We start from the raw sequence: 20,477 nt of genomic DNA on the forward strand, positions 1-20,477 counted from the left end.
TCAACCGAGAACCATGACCAGGTGGGCGCTCGCAACGTGGACGGCCGTTGACCTGTGCCTCCAGCTGTCCACAGCAGCTCCAGAGGCATGAAGATGCGCCACATGCCGAACCAGTGATCGCCAAAGAACGGCCTGAAGACATCCGTGATACCAGCTAGTGCAACTATCCGGTCCGTGTCCTTGGTCAACTTCATCTTGGTGTACTCTCCCACAATGGCAGACCAGAATGCAAAAGGGGCCTCGGTGAATCGTTCTAGGGACCCCCTTCCCGGTGCAATCGGAATTTGCAACCGTGTCTTGAGACTGCTGAGACGGCGTTCCAGGATGTTTGCTGTGAGCATGACTTGGTCGTTATCAATGGAGATGGCCTTGAACTTGGACGCTGGGTGGTCATCATGGTAGATATTGGTTGGCACGCCTCCTGGAAAGACCTCGGACGCCCTCATCTCACTGCATCGCCAGAAGAGTTGGCCGCGGCCACAGTCCAGCGTCCGTCGTGCGAGTATGGCCTCTTGAAGCACCCATGCTCTGGAATACAGAACATGGTCATCGTAAATGTCTGTCTCGTTGACGAGGTACTCTTCATTCTCAGATCCGTAGTTCATCGGTTCGGGCTGTATCGTCCGTGGGTTCCGTGGGTAAAGACAGCCTTGCTGGCCGCTGGAGGCATCTGGGGCTGCTATGTTGCATGCTGCATTCTTGTAGATTTTGCCCATGAGTGCAGCCTCTCGCAGCCAGTCTTCTTTTGAGTCTTGAATAATGCAGAGGCTGTCAATCCAGAGATAAGAGAATCCAAGGCGCCGTGTAATCTTAATCGCGTCCTGGAAGGTCTGGGGCAGCGATTGCATCCGAATATCTATGTGGAAAGAATCCTCGTTGGACTCCAGCAGTCTGAGGATATGCAGTTTGCCCCAACAATGGCTAAGGGTTAAGTAAAGGACTCTCTTGGGCATCTTCTGGACGGTATGGAGGCAGACGGCATCGTTTTCGACATACAGAAGACGCGATGGCCGAAATGACCGGTCTTGATTGGAACAGCACACCTCGTGATAGATGGTGCAATGCTGAAGCCACCCCGCCGCCAGGGCTAAGCTTTGGTCAGCGCCAGTGTGAGATGGCAGTTGAGCAAGTGCAATGCGCTTTCGTAAATCCAACATGCCCAGTCCAGCCCACCTATCGGCCACTTTGAGTCATTAGCATGGTGAAGGTTTCCCAAGTAACTCCCCAGCACTAACCTTGACGTTGTCGCATCTGAAACCGACATCTTCGGAGATCATATGAGTCCTGACGAAATTTGATACTCCATGAGCTCACACCGGCTTCATATGTGGTGGTTGGTTTCCAGAACATCAAGACGGCCAGAAAGTCCTGCTGTAAGTGGGATCTTTGCTGCCAAACTGCTGTGCAGATTCTACAGCCTGTCAATGCCGAACTGTACAAGCTATCGGCCTTGTGGTGGTGGGCCGGGCCAGTGAGAGCATGTGAGAAGATGGTTGACCGGCAGGTTTGACAGAATGGAGAGCCCTGGCTCTCCCGAAGAGAGTGAACTGAGATGGAGTCGTTGAGATACTCCCGTTCATGAGCATGGCTGAGATATCCCAGAAATGTCGCCACTGCCGTCATGGGAAAGAGAAAAAGGACGTATATCGGCCAGTCATGATCTTTCATGGTGAAGATGAAGGCAGCCACAAGAGCCAGAGCTTGAGACACGGCAGCCAATGCAAACCGTGGCTTGTGTTGATAATCAAGCTTTGGAGTGAGATTCCGCACGTTTTGGCCAAATACTGATTCGATCTGCCGTAGAAATAGGAATATCGCATCGAACAAAATGGCTAGTAAGCAGACGCCAAGAAGACCACGCAACCCTCCAAACTTGACCATGCCGAATATGACGGTCCCGGCATGCGTCAAAGCTAGAGTGTGCCTGAAATGCCATGGTGACGCCCGTCGTCTCGACGGCTCAAGTCTCGAATACAGAAAGTTGAGCCCGACTAAAGGTGAGACTGGCAGGAGAAGTTGAACAACGTATCGAATATCGAGATCCCTCCATGGCGATGGCAGATCACGTTGAGCTCTCCGGAACGCCGCCCACATAAGCAATATGACGGAGAGCTGAATGATAAGAGCGCCTCCCATGTACACCAAGTGCGAAATGGGGTTGGATATGAAAGGAACCGCAGGTAATTTTCTGAGAGCCCACCAGAAGGTGCTGAGGGAACCGAAAAGATATCTTATCGCCATAGTCAGGCCGAAGAGCATGAATTTGGTCTCCCATATCTCTTGGGGCTGCCTTAGGACGAAGTGTCCTACTCGGGAGACAATTGTGCGAAATCCTGGCATGACAGGCTATGGATGATTGAGATGGACATGTTGAGGTTGAAAGATGGCATGCAACACCAGAGATAACGAATTTCCATAGTCCGCCTTGCAGGGGTCAAGATGCCTTAGTCAGGACATGGCGGCGGATGATTGGAATTAGAAAGAAACGTGGCGTTCTCCCCATGATACAGGTTTCGGAGCCAAGGCTGACTTGAAGCGGGGTGCCACCTCTAAAGAGCCATCACAGTCCATCTTGGCCTGCTCCATCCTTCTTAAGGCTCCATTCTCCCATCGGCCATCCCATCAGAATGACAACCTCAGAGTCGACGGAGTTCTTGCGTCGGATAGAAATACTGGAGGAGCCCAGTGAAGAGCAGATCCAAAACCTCCTTGAGATAGAGACATCCGACCATACTGAGGCGCCACAGCCCCAGAACGAGCAACACGGCCTCTTCCGCCTCAACAGTTCCACACCACAACTCCCCGATTCTGCACAAGATGCCTGCAAACTCGATATTATCGCCGTCCATGGCCTAGGAGGCGATGCCTACCGCACCTGGCAGCATGAGAATGGCTTTAACTGGCTTCAGCATGTTGAGAAAGAGTTTCCTGGCATACGTGTTTGCTCCTACGGTTATGATTCTGGAGTTGCCTTTTCCGATGGGACAGCGAGTTTGACAGAACATGCCCGGCATCTCCTCAGTCTTGTAAAGATGACGAGATCGAGCGAAAAGGCAATTCCAACTCCAGGCTCAACAGAACACATGGCTGACAAGTAGCAGGAGGAAGACCGCAAAATTGTATTTGTCTGCCACAGTTTGGGAGGCCTTCTTGTCAAGCAGGTCAGTTAATCATGTGTATGTGACAGACGAGAGTTAACAGAAAAGGCGTTTCTCCTCGCAAGCAACGAGAGAGGATTATTCGGATCCGTTCGACAGTCAACCTGTGCCATACTCTTCTTCGCCACGCCTCAAACGGGGACACGTTCAGAATACTACGACGACGTGCTTTGCAACATTGTAGATGCCATGGCCTTTGCAAATACCAACGACAAACTGTTGGAAGGCTTCAGGGACGCCATTCTCGAGTCGATACGATCCAACGGAACTCGGCTATGCCAGTTGGCCAAAGCATTTCATTCTGAAGCATACCATCTACAACACGTCAGTTCATTTGTCGAGACGTCAGCTATGCCTGGCCAGAAAGATATCGTAAGTACCATGACCCATACTCCCGGATTTTATCTGTCGCTGATCCATATAGTTGGTCGGCAAGGTCAGTGGCCAAAGCGGGCTTTCGAAAGAAAGAGTGATACCGATGCTACAGCACGATCATCGCCAAATCTGCAAATATCCATCTTTGGATAGTAAAGGCATGCAAATAATCATCGGTCATCTCAAAGACATAGCAGACTCCCTAGAATTTGATCTTGCAGAGGCCATCATCGCGCTACAAGTGGTACCTACAAAAGATGAATTAGCCCTCCGTCATTCAGCAGATAGGCTCAGAAATGATGCCTTGCTTCAAGCAGTATCTACCGGGAACTTTCTCGCTGCGAAACGGTTGGTCAAGAATGGAGCGGATGTCAACGCCACGGATCACTACGGCCAGACTGCTCTTCATCTGACCGTTATAGGAGGTGCCCGGGAATTGACTCTGAGCATCTTGGACAAGGGAGGTGATCCTAATGCGCAGGACAACGATGGACGCACTCCTCTACATCGAGCCGCCGAGATGGGTGACGCAGACACTGTAAAACTTCTTCTCGATAGAAAAGCGGACTGCACAATCCGAAACAGATGGAACGAGACCCCAGTCAGAGTCGCAAGGAGAGCGCATCATCTGGGCGTAATGAAGATGCTACAGGAGGCACAGAACATGCGACAAGACTTACAGGTATTTGCTATACACTCCCTACCACCAGAGTAGTACTGACTAGTGATCAAAATGAAGGAACAAACCAATGTAGTCATGGAAAGCCATTCGCCCAGAAACCGCCAACTCATTAGATCGTATGCGGCAACCCCTTACGAGCATTCTTATATGGTCATAAATATGGACATGGATACTGCTGTCCAAAGGGACGCGTCGCAATTTGCGCAAACAGCCAGAAAAGGAGACCTGGATCTCGTGGAGGACCTGCTCGATATTGGCGTTAAGCCCACCTCTGACGCCCTCTACCTCACCGCAAAAGAAGGCCACTCTGACGTGGTAGAGGTCCTAGCAGACGTCATGGAAGACATAGATGCAGGTGTAGGGTGGGCAGGAAATGCCCTTTGCACCGCCGCGTGCAATTTGCAAGGCCTCAACACCATCCGAGTCCTCCTCGAGAAAGGTGCAGATGTCAACTGGCAGGGAGGCGCATATGGTTGTGCACTGCAAGCAGCCGCCGCCAACTACAGACTTGAAAACGTCAGGCTACTGCTGAAGCATGGCGCAGACGTCAACGCCCAGTGCGGCCATTACGGAAACTCCCTGACAGCCGTGGCAAGGCACCATACCCACTTCACCGAGATGGCAACGCTTCTCTTGGAACGCGGTGCTGATATCGACGCCCAAGGACCTGGAGTATATGGAAATCCATTACAGACGGCCGTCTGGATGCAGCACCTCCAGAACATCAGATTCTTGATGCGCAATGGTGCGAGTCCGACAGTGCAGGGCCGGTTTGGCTCTGCGTTGGAAATTGCTCAGCGTCAGGCATTCCGGTTTACTCCTAGTCCGAAGGATGAGGCGGATATTCTGGCTATGCTGAGCGAGGATGAATTTGTTGGTTATATCAGCTATAATGAGAGCTAGACTCGGAGTTTGGCCTGGATTTTCTCTTGCGTTCTCGTTCTGTTTAATTTGGGGAATGTATAATACAGACAGGATCAAGGTTCTGCTTTAATGATCAAGAGGCCTTTGATGAACCACACTTGTCGCTCCGGCGCCCCCGAGGACACCTCCAACAAACTTCGGACCTCAAGATAGACATGCTCTAACCGTGACAAGAGTACCTGATCAATATTCTGACCGAGTTCTAAAGAGATCGAAAGGCCAGTGATCATCGGGGTAGCAGCTCCTCTCCTTGGTCTGACAAAGTGCCAAGAAAATTGGTAAGGGGACTTTGGGCAATATAATATTGGCATCAAGCCAAATGTCACATAGCAAAGCAACCTACCTAGATGGGTAACGGCCAGAAACAAGGCATGAGACAAATCGCTCCGACTCGAGTCATTGGATCACTAATCTTCAAGCTTACTCAGTCCTGAGTCTTACTACTGCGTCACAATGCCAAGACCTATTCATCAAGGGTAAACGGCAAACTTCATTGATCGATCTCTAGACTCCTTTTCCTTGAAATCTCCCGTTTGCACGGTCCTCACAATAGAGTCGTTCGAGGCCCCACATGATGAGGAATCATCCAGCCAGCCCTACAAGGCCCCTCGGCAATTAACGCTCTTCAATGCTTTCTCCAAGGCTCGCAGAAAGTTTCCTCTTTAGAGCCCTCACTTTCTATACTTCAGGGTAACGATCTTCAGCTTCTCCTGCTGATCCTATGCAGGATGGTGGCTGATTACAAGGAATACGATATTCCACCGTCAAGGTATCACGACCTCACTGAGACATGTCAGCAACTGTTTCCATTTTGGTCAAGCTGAAGACAGATCCTATTCCCAGCTTACAGGTCATTCCTAGTTGTTCTGGATCGCCGATGATATATCTAAATCAAGAAGAAGGAGTGGCATACGTCAGCCACTGACATCCCGTGAATGTCGGCATTGGTTCGTGCTCATGTGGAATCAGCCATCCCGTAACCTCACTGGTTAATTCATCTATGCAAGCACAGCCTGTCCAACTGTGTGAAACCGCCTTCCAAAGCCTCTGTTCCACAGAACGTTCAGCTGATGGCTTACTGGCTTACAAACACCCATCCCAGTCAGGGCGGCCGCCTCGGGAGTCGGGCCTCTGTCGATCTGATCCACAAGGCTGTGCAGGACAGGGCGATCGACCAGGGGTTATTTTGTTTTTGGTGCCATCTTGCAGACCCAGGAATGTTGCTGCCTGTCTGGGGTGTTGAATATATTAGCGTTTCATCCGTTCAGCCCACGATCAGCGGATCCTTGCTACTGGCACAAGCTTATTGGAGAATTACAAGGCCTTGCATTGATTCCCAGCAGGCATATGAAACCACTGACCTCACCAAAAAACGCCTCCAGGTCTCATTAGGCGAATCGTACAAGGCTGTGCCGCCAAATATCGGAGCTGAAACAGAGGTTGAAAAGGAACCATCCCAAGGAAGCAGCTGCGTCTCCTTGACGCTTAAACAAGATCGACAACTGGTTACTGTGACGTCGATTCTCGTCCTACACTTGCAGTAGCGGTCTTTAATTAAGTCCCGCATTTGCGTCTGCTTGAACCGTCCCATCGACCCACGTGCCTTCATCTCCGCCCTCAAGGTCCCCCAGCTTTCCGCCGATCACGCTTGGCTCTGGCGTTCTAGGATTGCGCTCGGCTTCAATGATGTAATTCCCCGTTCTCAGCTGCCCTTTAAGGAAGTGAACCCAGACGATCGCCCCAGAGAGAACCCGCTATTAGGCCCGGTAGTTGTAAACGAAGGATTCGCTCAGACAGGGGGAGAGAACTTCTGTCAGCTTAGCGCTGACTTGATGAGACGGCATTTCAGGGAGGACAGGAGATGCCACAATGCTTCTGTAAGCGCTGGGGGCCATGTCGCATATGAGACATGTTAAGCTTATTGGATCACAATGCTCCGAACAGCCACCACGACCGTTGCACTTTGATAGCTGCCCCACGATTTGTCTATCGTGAAGCCCAAAAGGGTATCTCGTAGAGTTGAGCGATTATAAAGGTGTTGATGCGCCCATGGGATATTCAATCTCGACAACTCACACAACTTCAACCCAGATATCTCAAGCCTCTTCAACATCTTCATCATGCACAAGAACTTTGTTGCCGCCGCCGCTCTCCTAAGCGCTGTGGCTTCGGGCACTCCCGTTCACAAGCGAGATGTCATTGGTGCTCTTCCTGAGGGCGCCGACCAGCTCGAGCTCAAGTTCCAGCCTCATCTTGACTTTGACTCTGATGGCTGCTATCAAACTTCTGCCATCGACCCCAACGGCAACGTCAACCCTGGCCATGGAGCCACTGGTACCCCTCAGGGCGACTGCCGTGACCCTCACCAGCTGGAGAACAGCAACACCTACTCTCGCAAGCGCTGCAACAACGGCTTCTGCGCTGTCATGTAAGTCCCCAAACAATTATTACCACTTTGAGTCACTAACGAGAATCGCAGGTATGAGTACTACTTTGAAAAGGACCAGGCTGTAGGCGGCAGCTTCCTCGGCGGCCACCGCCACGACTGGGAGAACATCGTCGTCTTCACCCAGGGCGACAACGTCGTCCGCGTGGCCCCCTCCTGCCACGGCGGGTACGGCGGTGCCAGCAACCAGTTCCCCATCGACGGCAGCAGCCCTCTCCTCGTCTACCACAAGGACGGTGCTGGAACTCACTGCTTCCGCTTCGCCAACGACGATGACCGCAACAACCCCGAGAACCCTACCGGTTCCTTCTTCCGTGCTCCTCTCGTTGGCTGGGACAACTGGCCGGATGTTGGTCTTCGTGACAAGATGCTCCAGAACTGGAGCGGTGGTGTTGGTCCCAAGCTTGATGATGAGTTTGGTAACTCTCTGCAGGCTGCTGCTGGTGATGGTGTCCAGGGCTTTGACCCCTTCACTGACTCTTAAATGGTTTTCGAGTCAGTGAGACCTTCGCGTCCTAGGGGGTGTTCATGTACATAGTTCTTGCTCTCGTACATTTTGGAATGTCGGGATAGGTCCAGCTAGCACACGACAGTTTGGCCACCTGCATTCTCTCGAGGTCCTGCCTGAATTCGCTCTGATCTGCCTGTGATAAGGCTCATATGCCGTAATCACAAGCTTCAATTAACTCTTCCAGAGGATTCATAGTCCCAGGGTTGTCTAACTAGACCAGTGCACAACATATCCCACATCCATCAGCGAGGGTCAAATAGTTCGTCAAAGGATGCAAATCTCGCATCGACGTGGGAAGATGGGAAGGCATTCTAGGCTCTGGCCCGTCAACAAATCTGTCTCGCTCTATGACATGATGCAGCCACAACTCTATCTCCAATGCCACAGACAACCCTATCTCCAATGCCATAGTGGAGAATATTCTTTCAGAATTGCCTCTGTCGCCGTTCCTTTACTTACGACCACGTCGTGCCTTGCGTTTCCTCTTTTTTCGTCCCTGAGAACTGCTCTCGGTCTTTGCTCCATCACCGATGACCGCTTCGCAAACTCCGCTTCGCGCCGCCGGACGAAACACTTCAGTCCGGGGGCGAACTGTAGCTCCCTCTAGTATCTTCATCAACCTTTCTCTCCCAGAATCATCTCGAATTCCCATAAAGACGAAAGTTTCAGGTCCCTTTTCCTTCTTTGGCTGATCCGTGAATACCAACTCCTGATTTGCTTTTACAATCAAATGGTCGTTGTCGATGATCTGAAGAGCGACCCTGAATTTCCCATCACCCTGGTGAGGCTTGAGCTCAAAGTCTTGAGAGCTTGCCTCTAGAGGTGGTAGGGATCGTTCAAAGGAGCAGCCAACCGAGCCGTTGAGGTATAGCTGGCCGTCGAGCAGGCTTTCCCGTCCCGTGCTCGGAGGCCAGAGTAGTCTATTTCGTCCTCCTCGTCGTAGTAATAGAAATCAAGATATTTTGAGGGATAGTATATCGGATCGTAAACCAGATCGACATGGGTGACCGAGTACAGGCGAAAATAGCCATCCAGGATGTGGAAGGGAACAGTACCACCCTCCGACCAAGTCTTTTTGGCTTCTTCGAGAGCAGCTTTCACTTCGCCTTCTTTTGCCACTTCGCGCTCTCTGGTCTCTTGGGGCCGTTCATGGTCGCCTTCGTCCCAGTCTGAATTATCTTCGTCTCAGTCCAGCATGCTTCGAATAGTGGTTGAGTAGGAGAGGAAGTGGTATCCTGCTGTGCTTGTGTTTGTGGTTATTGAATAATCTTATCCGCGAGGTGATAAAGGAGGAAGATTTTGTCGAGGTGGATTGAACAGCAGCCACTAATCTTGCTATAGACCAGTTAATTAAACAGCGGTCGGCAAGTGGCTAGGCATTGTCTATAAGTCTTTGAGAGCATGAAGAACATGAGATTATATACCGAAGAGGAAACTTATCAAATTCTCGCATGTTTTATGTAAATCAAGGTATAGAGTCAACCAGTTGAAGCCTGAGTCCATCCGGGACAGCTTGAGCTGCATATTATCTACGAGGTCAGCCGCGAAGCAATCCTTCACTCCGGAACACCACATGACACAAACGATTACAACTGTAGCGAGGCTGAATCAACATGTCAAGTAATAGATCATTGTCGGATCCAGTTCCCGATTCTACAAGTCTGTTCAACCAGTCGATTGCCGATTTCTGCTCTACAGCTCCGACCAACCAAGTCAAGATGAAACGCCGAGCTGAGCAGTTGTTCGGGAATAAGCTTCTTGATAGTCAAGCGACAGTCCTTCCTATCTCGCAACTCTGTTGACTCATATCTCGGTGAGACTAATCAAGTCAGGATGACGTCGAAAACTCACCCGCCGATCACGGTGCCGAAGAATCCGATCCACCAACCACCACCCCGCAGATCGCGCAATGCAACCTCCGCTTCTGACGAGGTGAGATATTTCTCTCTTCAACTTCATACCTCATCACAATGGCTGGTCATCCGTCGTCGTTTGTCAAGACGGTCAAATGGCTGTATCATGAGTCTGGTATTGCTTCGCTGTATCTCACTGGTCGTGATGCGTGGCTCGTCATTCTCTCGCGGACATGTCGCATGTTTGCCTTTGGAGCTGTATCCCTCACGATAGCTCTTTTCTTCTCGGAGTTGGGCTTTTCAGACTTTCGCATTGGTCTGTTTATGAGTCTTACTCTCCTCGGCGATGTTGTGCTCGGTCTAGTCATCACTCTTATGGCTGACGGCCTCGGTCGTCGTCGGGTTCTCTTTGCAGGTGGCCTGCTCATGGCAGTTTCCGGTGGCGTATTCTGCGTCTTTGAGAACTTCTGGATCCTGCTCCTCGCTGCTGTCGTGGGCGTCGTGAGTGCCAGTGGCGCCGACTTTGGCCCCTTCCGAGCAATCGAAGAATCGATGCTCTCACACATTACGACACCAAAGACACGGGCCGATGTCTTGTCTTGGTATGTCACATGCTCAAGTCTTGGATCGGCAGCTGGCACGGAACTTGCGGGGAGGTTTGTGGAGAGACTGAAGCACCGAGAGGGTTGGAGTCTGGTGCAGACGTATCACGCGACCTTTTGGATTTACATCGTCATGGGCGGTTTGAACATGATTTCGACCTTGTCCATGAGCAGCAAGTGCGAGGTTGAGAAGACTGCTCCAGAAACTGCCGATGAGTTGGCTCAGGGATTACTTCACGATTCTGATGAAGAACAACCCAGCCCTCCGCCGACACCAAAGGCAAAAGGCCGCTTCTCTCAAATCTCTCAATCTACCCGTCACGTCATGTACAAGCTATGGTTTCTCCTTACAGTCGATTCCCTAGCGGATGGCATGGTCTCACAGGCTCTTACGACCTACTTTCTGGATCGCAAGTTTCACCTGTCCAAGACACGCCTCGGTGACATCATGTCGGCGGCTATGATCCTGGCAACCGTCTCCACGATATTTGCTGGTCCACTTGCGAGACATCTCGGACTCCTCAACACCATGGTGTTTACGCATTTGCCATCCTCAGTCGCTGTCTTACTCTTCCCCGCGCCGAGTGGACTTGTCGTCACGATTATTCTCTTGTTTATCCGCATGGGTCTCAACAACATGGATCAAGCGCCTCGAGCAGCTTTTATCGCCGCTGTCGTCAAGCCCGAGGAGCGCACAGCCGTCATGGGCATCACCAGTACGCTCCGAACTCTGGCGATGGCTACAGGACCGTCGTTTACAGGAGCTCTAGCCGGGAGGGAAAAGTTCTGGATTGCCTTTGTGGTGGGAGGAGTGTTGCGCATCATGTACGATCTAGGCTTGTGGTCTATGTTTGTGAACATGAGACTACATGCCCACGAGACTCATCACGATGCCGGTTCACGGATGTCGATCGATGAGGAAGATGTTGAAATGATGCGACAGTCGGCAGAGCATCAGGCATGATGTATCAGCAATGGGATTGATATTAGACTGATACACGTTCATCACCATAGCAGATATAAATAATCTTACACTTTGATATCAGTGTAATCCCCGTCACCGACAGTCGGGCCAGGCCGCGCGTCCTCCAAATTCCCACTTCTCTCACCACTGATGAAGGGGGGCCAATTTTAATACATCCAAGCACGAAAGCGGTCAGCTTTCTATTAATCCATCAATTGTATTTCAAGCAACTAAGTAAAGTGCGTGGTTCAACTACAGGCTTCGGGGATCACGCCCCATGTTTAGACAGCCTCTCTATTAGCAAAGCGGAGGTTGCAGTCGCCCTCCTTGCGCCGTCCCTGTGAGATACACGTATGCATACATCAGTTAAGGTTATTTCCCACCTATTGAAAGACAAAGATGACATTGCACGGAGGGAGAGCACCCGTTTGCCCAGAATGGTTTCAAGGTCGACCAAGGAATCGGGCTCATCGGGAAGTGGGACTACCACCGGTGTATTCTAGAATCCCAATGACCCCTGATTACCCGTTCACTTTCTAGCCGATCTTATGATCAAAATGCTTTTCCGTAGTGCTACTACGCTTGCCTGGTATTTTCCGTGTGAAGCATGCAACCACTAACCAGGCCATGTCCAGCGTAGTATGCCGCGAGAGGTCACGAGAGATCCTGTACAGTTGCGCTTACCTCAAACTGCTCGGCTATACTCAGAAACAAATAGTCACCTGACTGCATGTCGATCTCTAGCCACACTCAAATACTTCCGAACCTATCGCGGGGGATTCACAGCCCGATGGCCCGTGGCTTAAGCTGGAGTCAACACTACAACTCGGCCGAAGGACTAGTACCAGGCATGGACCACGATGGATGAATCATCCTTGAAGAAATCCATTCCATTTGGTAATGATCAATCCTCCGTCACGGGCCTGTCAGCTCATTCAAGTGACAACGACCGAACATCCCTGGTGCACCGTCTCCCACAGGCAATGATCTACCGGAAGTCGCAAGGAACCTCTACATCCGATTGCCAGCATCTCTACGCGACCCAATCAGCTAATATCACGCACCAACATCTCTGAGGCCTCCGAAAGCGGCATTTGATCTTCAAAGTCGAGCAACTCTACTGCTGGAATATCACCACGTCAACTAAACTCTTTCATGGATAACCTTAACCAGAATAAACAACCACCCCCATTAAGGTCCGGGATGTATGGACTACTAGACAAGGATTCGATCCCAGGGCAGCCTATCATGGAGTTACTCGGTGGAGGACAAGAACATACATCTTTGACCTAAGTGGAGGAATTATTATCGAAACAATCAGCATGAAACACTGGCCACTGAAACCACACGCAACGTCAGATTCTAGTCCTTAATTAATACACACCTCAAAAAGTTATTACCGAGCGGAAATATGCGTGACAAGACGAATTGTCAGTTCATGCCGGGTGTAGATGGAATGTTGATATAAGGCCATGGTTGCCCATATCTGAGACTCTCAACCCACACGCTTTCATCCCGTCTTCTACCTTGTCTCATATACAGCATCCTTTGACAACCCGTTGATCGGTGTTTTATCTGTTTTACATTTACGTCACCGACTTCATCATGCATTCCGCTAGCCTTGTTTCTCTCATCGCCGCTCTCCCCGCGGCCATGGCCTGCTTGGGCTATGAGGGTGGTCTTCCTACTCCGACCGACTCCAAGAGCCTGAGCGCGCCTCAGTACATCAAGGCTGGCCAGACTTTTGATGCTGGTTGGGTCAAGTATGACCGTGGACAGTCTTGCTCTGGTCAGAGCGAGGGTGGTGCGTAGCTCGACATCAACACTGCAGATCAATGCTAACAACCCCAGGTGAGGCTGACACCGTCTTCGTTCTCGAGGAGGGTGCCACTCTTCGTAACGTCATCATTGGCAAGAACCAAAAGGAAGGTGTCTACTGTCTCGGATCCTGCAACCTCGAGTTCGTCTGGTTTGAGGACGTTTGCGAGGACGCCATCAGCATCAAGGGTGACGGAACCGCCAACATTATCGGCGGAGGTGCCTACAAGGCCTCTGACAAGGTCATTCAGCACAACGGCTGCGGCCATGTCAACATTGTCAACTTTTACGCCAACGACTACGGCAAGGTTTACCGATCTTGCGGCAACTGCAAGAACAACTGTGCTCGTTCCGTGCACATGGAGGGTACCACTGCTGTCAACGGCGGTGAGCTCATTGGCATCAACACCAACCTCGGTGACAAGGTACGCAGCATGACTTATAGTGCGAAGATCTTCTGCTAACAGTCACAGGCCACTTACTCCAACAACTGCTACCCCAAGGTTCAGTGCCAGGGCTACAACGGCTGCGACAAGGCCAACGGTGACTGCGAGCCCACCAAGGCTGCTTTGTGCTAAGCGAATGACGAGTGTGGGAAAGGCTAGCGTATTCTCTTCTGTCGCGTTATTCGGACTGCTTGGATTAGTACGAGATGAACGGACACCTTACATATTTGGATGATAGCACATGAACTTAGCGGACCAGCAATGGATGTCCATGCATTGGTGCCAATACCTTGAGTCTATTCGTCCTCGGTGTGTCGCTGTGAAGTTTAAATGGCCGACCGTGAAAACTACTTGATATACCGGTAATTCGACATCAAACACTTCTTTCTGTAGTCGAACGTGACTGGATGAACCGTCATCGCTCGTATCGGTGATCTGAGGCGGGTAGGGCTGATCGGCTTTGAGATGCAAGGTTAATACGAGATATGTGCATTGCCGAAGCTAGGCAACGATCAAGTACCCGTTCCTGAGCAGCGCCTAAAAGGATATAGTTGATCTATTCTCGAAGCAATAGAAAGAGAGGAAACATGAATGAATGCGATCCGACGAGTATCTGGTGAAGCAAGCGCCCGTGGGCGGCAAGTGTATGACAGAAAATACTTACCCTCCAGTGAAAAGTTTTTCACGAGATTATCAATCGCTTTCCAAGCACGATGCCCTCTCAAGACCAATAGGTGATCCATGCAAGACCTGCACAAAAACTCTTGGCGCCTTGAAAGCTGCGGATGTATGCCTCGCAAAGCTGCCCACAATGACATACCCGCGCGGGACAAGGACCAGGTCAATGGAGCAAGAAAAAATGCAGCCGGCGGGATGAAGAGTGACCCGCAAAACAAGCGTGACGGGATGGCGCTCGCGTGTGAAGCAGGGCTGAGTAAGAGAGGCAGTGAAAGGAGAGGGAGAGGCCAAGAGGGGGTTTCCGTTGCGTTACAGGGCTACCCGACAATATTCGTACCTCGGCAAAGACCCTTCGAGTTCTCTCTAAGCGCATCGAGTCATGATCATCAAGGGACGCCTTATTTGTGGTGGCACGGTTCGGAGTTCGGGAGTCATAGGCCAAGCCCTAACGGCGATAGCTCTCCCTGGTAAAGCCGTAAAATTGATGCAGCGGCGAAGGATTCATCACCAACAGAGTCAGGAAGACGCAATGCAATGCTTGACGAAGGGCGGTGCTGCTCTGTTCTGTCGGCGCATGGCCTTGATTCAGTACATTCTCCAGTTTGAATGAAGCCATAACCCATTGCTAGTCAAATTGATCTTGCTCAAGCGAAGCCGAGACTCCAATGCCGCGTGGCCGGGCATCTAAAAAATCTGTCGCGTGCTCCGTTACCAACCCAAGCTCTAGCCTTTTTTACCCCTGCCTTCAACTACCGCCTCAATAGCCTCTTTATTGGATTACGCGTCCATATTCAACGTTGTCAAGGCCATCGGGAAAGTGGGGGAGCCCACTCGGCCGACAACTCCGTTTAAGCTTAGTTGCCCGTGGATGACGAGGCTCACAGGCGCCATGCGCCAAGCCCCTCCCCACATCCCGTCAAGGTTCAACAACAGGGGATATTGTCACGATGCTTCTGCTGGAGGTGAGGACAGGGCCTTTCAGAGTAAGGTTTGACTTCAAGACAGGGGAGAATATGCCCCAATTTGACGCAAGAAGAATAACCCCGGGGTCTGGAATGCCAGGTCTCGCGGCTCGCCTGGCACAAGCCCCCTTCCAAGCAAAAATCGTCACCACTTGACCCCGACCTCGGCGCTTCTTGACGATAGTCTCAGCATTGGTAACGCGCGGCAGTCCGCGTAGCCAAGCCCTACGCATGCCACTTTAGCTTCTCACGTCCCAGTCTCGCGGTATGGGGTCGTCTCTTTTTTGCAACTACCTCGCCACAGGATGACGTCTCGACCATGGACCTCACGATATGTAAATACCCTCATCCCTTCGTTGGGATGGAGGAGATCATCAGACACACATTGACCAACAAGCTTCACAATGGCATCAAGAACACTCGCAGTAGCTTCTTCTCTCTTTGCTTTGTCGCATGCGGCTAGCATCCCTCGCGCCGTCAACAATGACAACCTTCCCGCTCTGAAGTTCACCTCCAATGGAACATTTCAGATCGCAGTCTTTTCCGACATGCACTTTGGCCAACGTTAGTATTCCAAGTCATACTGACAATGCGCATGCTAACCTGCGACAGTCGCATCAACAACAGGCCCAGCACAAGACGCCAAATCGGTCCAGGTGATAAGCGACGTCTTGGACTATGAGCTCCCCGACTTGGTGGTTCTCAATGGCGACCTCATCAACGGCGACTCGACCTTCAAGCACAACAGCACCCACTACATCGACCAGATCGTCGCGCCCATAATCGATCGGAATCTAACATGGGCATCGACCTATGGCAACCACGATCACAACTACTACATCACCGGCGAGGGTATTCTCGAGCGCGAACAGATGTGGCCTGGAGCGCGCACCAAGTCCATGGTCGACGACGATGACGCCGGAACCTCCAATTACTACCTCCCCGTGTATGCATCGAACTGCACCAACACCAACAAGTGCACTCCAGAGCTGCTTCTGTGGTTCTTTGACAGCCGAGGTGGACGTTACTACGAAGCCGACGATCAGGAGAATTGGGTTGATGAGAGCGTTGTGACTTGGTTCAACGAGACCAACACGGAGCTTGTCAACAAGTACAACAAGGTCATTCCCGCGCTCGCATTCGTTCACATCCCTATCAATGCCACCATGTCTATTCAGACCGAGGTCGGCATCGACGAGAACAAGCAACCCGGTCTCAACTTGGATCCTCCTGTTGCGCAGCAAGGCGAGGGGTGGTGCGCGAACGGTACCAGGGATACAGACAACTGCCACTACGGAGGACAGGATAAGCCCTTCACCAAGGCTCTTGTCACCATTCCTGGTATCATTGGCTTGTTTTTTGGCCATGACCACGGCAACACCTGGTGCTATCGATGGGAGGGCAGTCTACCCGGTGTGGAAGTCGAGGGCAACGGCCTTAACCTCTGCTACGGACAGCACTCTGGCTATGGAGGCTACGGCGACTGGATCCGCGGCGCACGAGAAATCATTGTCTCACAGGACAAGCTGGCCGACAAGATCATCGACACCCACATCCGACTCGAATCGGGCGACATTGTCGGAGCTGTGACGCTCAACTCGACTTACAACGAAGACTCTTATACCGCGACTCCCGACACCAAGACGTATCTGAGTGATACTGGAGATCTGAGCAACGCTGAGGAGATGTCGGCGGGTGTGTCATTAACTCCCGAGTTTTTGTATGCGGCTGTTGGAGGGTCTTTGGTGACTATGGCGTATTTGTGTTTATAAGCGAGATATCCTTTAGAGTTTTATGACATATAGACTTACGATTATGAATTAGCATAGCAATCTCATTCAACCAAGGTTCAATTAAAGTCCCAAGGATTGCATCCAACGCGTGACCTGTCTGGGTGAGAAACCATGGCCTGGATGGCAACCTTCTTCTTGGTATGCCAGTAAATGGCATTGGATGGTCTCATACAGGTTTCCATCTCGGGATTGAGTCAACCAGGGCATCCTTAAGCGGCGATTCCCGTCCCTATTTGAGTTGATCGAGTAGGAGCTATGCATGGCCTGCGGACGAGCTGGTGGACCAATCCGCGAGAAAGCCGTTCCTGCAGCGCGTGATTGCAGGCCAATGCTAGCACCAATGATGGGCTCCCAGCTCATGAACGGAGCATCCAAAGCCATCATATCCTCGGGAAGGGTTCTGGCAAAAAGAAACACTTCTTTTCCCCTGCAACGAACAGCAAAAGAAAGGGTCTGGCCGGGGATTGAACCCGGGACCTCTCGCAAGCTTGCTTTCGGGTTTGCCCTAAGCGAGAATCATACCACTAGACCACCAGACCAGGTATCTTGATGATTTGATGGTTCAACGAACTCCAGACACGGCTCATCAGCGGGAGCATTTCGCGACACGGACGCGCTTTCCTTCCCGGTCGCGAATAGCGTCATCGACGTCACCACTCAAGCCTTCCGATTGAGTTTAACGTGACGTCCACGTGCGCTTATCTAAGCCTTCAGAGTTTATTTTGACCTTAACTCCATTCCCTTCAAACAGTCAAATATGAAGAGCAGATTTCCCCTCTTTCATTCTTCAGTACATTGGCAAATGCTAATGTGAGCTTGTAATCTGGGACATTCATTTATCGCTTGGCTCAATTCATTGCCCACCATGTGCGTTATCTCAAGCTCAGCCGCAGTGAGGCAAGGACCAGTGTAATTTATATGCCACTGCAGAGCCCTCAACTTGGATTATTCTCAAGTCTGTCCTGCTCAAGATTGAGAAAAAATGAAATGACTTTGCTCTCGCAGGTTTAGGGTAGGAGTGAGAGATGTGAAGATGTTTGCGGAAGCTAAGAGGTACATGCTCTTTGCGCCAAATCTCACGATAGCACGGGTACTCACTATCAGGCTCAATCTGCAATCTCTACTCGCTGGATGAGGGGCCCACAGGGCACACCAAGATTTCTATTTTAGGCAGTCCAGGAGCCAATCACCTTTCTGTCATTTCATGATAGAGGATACCTATGTCTTCATAGTGTCCACACTGAAAGGCAAGTAGCTATTAACACATACCAGCCACTCCCAATTTTGGTTGGCTTGCTTCAAGCTCCCCAGTTGCTGGCATGTTCCTACACGAGACTATCTTATCTACCAAGGGGCGACGCGAGCAACTAGCACGCGATGCAGTTTTTTACCCGTCGTATAACACCTCGGGGATCATGCGCCTTCAAGGATGTGGCTGTGATCTTCGCCAGGATCAAGGTCCCTCACGAGCAAATCATCGTAAAAGAATCGCCACCAAAATAAAACAAATGGGTCGATCCTCGCTCCTCAACCAACAGATAGGCCCCAGCGTCTCCCCTTGGGACAAAACCTCGACATTCCCATTTTATTTGCGCTCTAGATTTTAGTTTTCACTTGATCTTCTTGGGTATTCCCTCGCGACGCCATTCACGATGCCTTCCTCTCTCGTCACTTCTATCCTCTGGACGGACCCTGATGAACCCCTGTTGGCCAAGGTCATCGGTGCTGAACCCTCAGCTACCACTTACCTCCTAGGCTGTACCCCGGAGCCCGACGGCCGTGAATGCAGCATGTACCACGCGGCCGTGACCTTGGGTCCATGGGCCAGTGAGACACCGTCGCCGGGTGTCGCTAGGACGGGTAATTTCGACTTTTACATCTCTGACTCGATTGATCCCTGGAAGTTCTCGATGCACTGCGAGATGACTGGGACTGTTCCTCAAAAATGCACTACAATCAACATCGGGGGCAACGATGACGGCCACCCAACGGCGACTTTTGGATCAAAAGAGATGGAAGAGGAAGGCCTTGGCGAATTCGGCTACGCGACCTTGACAATCACAGGAGGCCTCGAGTTGCTTGCCGCGACGCATTCTGGTTCCCACGAGACTGCGACTGCTTCAACCGAGGACAGCGCGCAGTCGACCGCCGAGAGTGCGGCTTCTGCAACTGCTGTAAGCAGCGAGACAAGCGGAACACAGAGTTTAAGCGGCACGTCCACGCCTGAAGCCACCTCTGTAGCCTCTTCTTGCAAAGCTCGAGTGATTACGGCTATTTCTATGGCTGGCGTTGCCATGGCGGTGGTGATTTCATGAGAGGAGCTGCTTTACTCGGAGACGGGGTATGAATCCTGTACCATTATAACTTCTTCATTTGGCTGGAATACACGCCCAGCACTCTTACATAGCTTGGTCTTAGTCTGCACTTTGAAGAGCAAGGAGAAAGGGGAAACATGATACCAAGAGAGACACGATATCCTGTTTGTATACATGCATCTAGCGTTGCCATTAATGTCAGGTTTTATATATGATGTTCATCTACACAGACACGCTCCCCTCCATCTAGATGCTCGCAATGGCATTCGGGAGATTGTTCATGTCTTCCAAAAAGATATCGACTTCTTTCTTGATTACCTCCATATCCTCGTCAACATCGTCCGTCCACCGATGGATGTAAATAGTCTTCATCCCGCACTGCTTGGCGCCCCGTAAGTCGTATATGTGTGCCGCAACCATGACAACCTCCTCTGGGTCCAGCTTGAGAAGCTCGAGGACCTTTTTGTACGCAGCCAGGTTGGGTTTGTAAACACCTATCAACTGGCTTGAGAACAACATGTTGAAGCTTAACCCCGAGAAGCGAGTGAGATCGACTTGCAGACGAGTAGTACCGTTGCCATGAACATATGTCTCAAGACCTAGTTCTTCCCGAAGAACCTCGATAGCCTTTTTGACTTCTGGCCAGGCTGGCTGAGTGTGCCATGCTTCAATCAGCCGATTTTTGACATCTGCGTCAAAGTGCGACTTGTAGTCCGAAAACCGATCGATGATGATCTCCAAGGTTTGTGCAAGCGATATGTCAATATCCTCAGGATCGAGATTCTGCTGGACGCGCTGTTCATTGTAGACAAAGTACTGCTTCCGCCACTCGAGAGCAAGTTCGGACGCTTCCGCACTGGGGATTGCGGGGGGTAGTGATTTGACCACGCTGCTGTGCCAATCAAGGCAGGTTCCCATAAAGTCAAAGAAGACTGCCTTGATCTTTGGTT

At 51.1% G+C, this 20,477-nt stretch overlaps 8 protein-coding genes across 8 annotated transcripts; 6 read left to right on the top strand and 2 right to left on the bottom strand.

Moving 5' to 3' along the window:
• Positions 1-650: 650 nt before the first annotated feature.
• On the bottom strand, positions 651-1,157 carry NECHADRAFT_53005 (uncharacterized protein; the record flags this gene model as incomplete). The annotated part of the gene is made up of 1 exon (XM_003041794.1): positions 651-1,157. A coding segment is annotated over one exon (507 nt), but the record flags the coding sequence as incomplete, so codon positions are not given.
• Positions 1,158-3,693: 2,536 nt separating this feature from the next.
• On the top strand, positions 3,694-4,248 carry NECHADRAFT_53166 (uncharacterized protein; the record flags this gene model as incomplete). The annotated part of the gene is made up of 1 exon (XM_003041733.1): positions 3,694-4,248. One exon carries the CDS (start codon positions 3,694-3,696, stop codon positions 4,246-4,248), a length of 555 nt encoding a protein of 184 aa, XP_003041779.1.
• A 3,011-nt stretch (positions 4,249-7,259) lies between these two features.
• On the top strand, positions 7,260-8,069 carry NECHADRAFT_97545 (uncharacterized protein; the record flags this gene model as incomplete). Its single annotated transcript, XM_003041734.1, has 2 exons — positions 7,260-7,567; positions 7,619-8,069. The coding sequence occupies 2 exons, from the start codon at positions 7,260-7,262 to the stop codon at positions 8,067-8,069; spliced, it is 759 nt and encodes a 252-aa protein (XP_003041780.1).
• Positions 8,070-10,066: 1,997 nt separating this feature from the next.
• On the top strand, positions 10,067-11,515 carry NECHADRAFT_53195 (uncharacterized protein; the record flags this gene model as incomplete). Its single annotated transcript, XM_003041735.1, has 1 exon — positions 10,067-11,515. One exon carries the CDS (start codon positions 10,067-10,069, stop codon positions 11,513-11,515), a length of 1,449 nt encoding a protein of 482 aa, XP_003041781.1.
• A 1,605-nt stretch (positions 11,516-13,120) lies between these two features.
• On the top strand, positions 13,121-13,911 carry NECHADRAFT_52994 (polysaccharide lyase family 3; the record flags this gene model as incomplete). The annotated part of the gene is made up of 3 exons (XM_003041736.1): positions 13,121-13,319; positions 13,367-13,758; positions 13,807-13,911. The coding sequence occupies 3 exons, from the start codon at positions 13,121-13,123 to the stop codon at positions 13,909-13,911; spliced, it is 696 nt and encodes a 231-aa protein (XP_003041782.1).
• Positions 13,912-15,823: 1,912 nt separating this feature from the next.
• NECHADRAFT_53061 (uncharacterized protein) lies at positions 15,824-17,191 on the top strand (the record flags this gene model as incomplete). The annotated part of the gene is made up of 2 exons (XM_003041737.1): positions 15,824-15,983; positions 16,047-17,191. The coding sequence occupies 2 exons, from the start codon at positions 15,824-15,826 to the stop codon at positions 17,189-17,191; spliced, it is 1,305 nt and encodes a 434-aa protein (XP_003041783.1).
• Positions 17,192-18,864: 1,673 nt separating this feature from the next.
• NECHADRAFT_53109 (uncharacterized protein) lies at positions 18,865-19,527 on the top strand (the record flags this gene model as incomplete). The annotated part of the gene is made up of 2 exons (XM_003041738.1): positions 18,865-19,352; positions 19,422-19,527. The coding sequence occupies 2 exons, from the start codon at positions 18,865-18,867 to the stop codon at positions 19,525-19,527; spliced, it is 594 nt and encodes a 197-aa protein (XP_003041784.1).
• A 168-nt stretch (positions 19,528-19,695) lies between these two features.
• On the bottom strand, positions 19,696-20,445 carry NECHADRAFT_64583 (uncharacterized protein; the record flags this gene model as incomplete). The annotated part of the gene is made up of 1 exon (XM_003041795.1): positions 19,696-20,445. The coding sequence occupies one exon, from the start codon at positions 20,443-20,445 to the stop codon at positions 19,774-19,776; it is 672 nt and encodes a 223-aa protein (XP_003041841.1). The 3' UTR covers positions 19,696-19,773.
• Between the last annotated feature and the right edge of the window lie 32 nt (positions 20,446-20,477).

The sequence above is a fragment of the Fusarium vanettenii genome (assembly GCF_000151355.1).
Source record: "Fusarium vanettenii 77-13-4 chromosome 12 genomic scaffold NECHAsca_41_chr12_2_0, whole genome shotgun sequence".
In the NCBI taxonomy this organism is placed as follows: domain Eukaryota; kingdom Fungi; phylum Ascomycota; class Sordariomycetes; order Hypocreales; family Nectriaceae; genus Fusarium; species Fusarium vanettenii.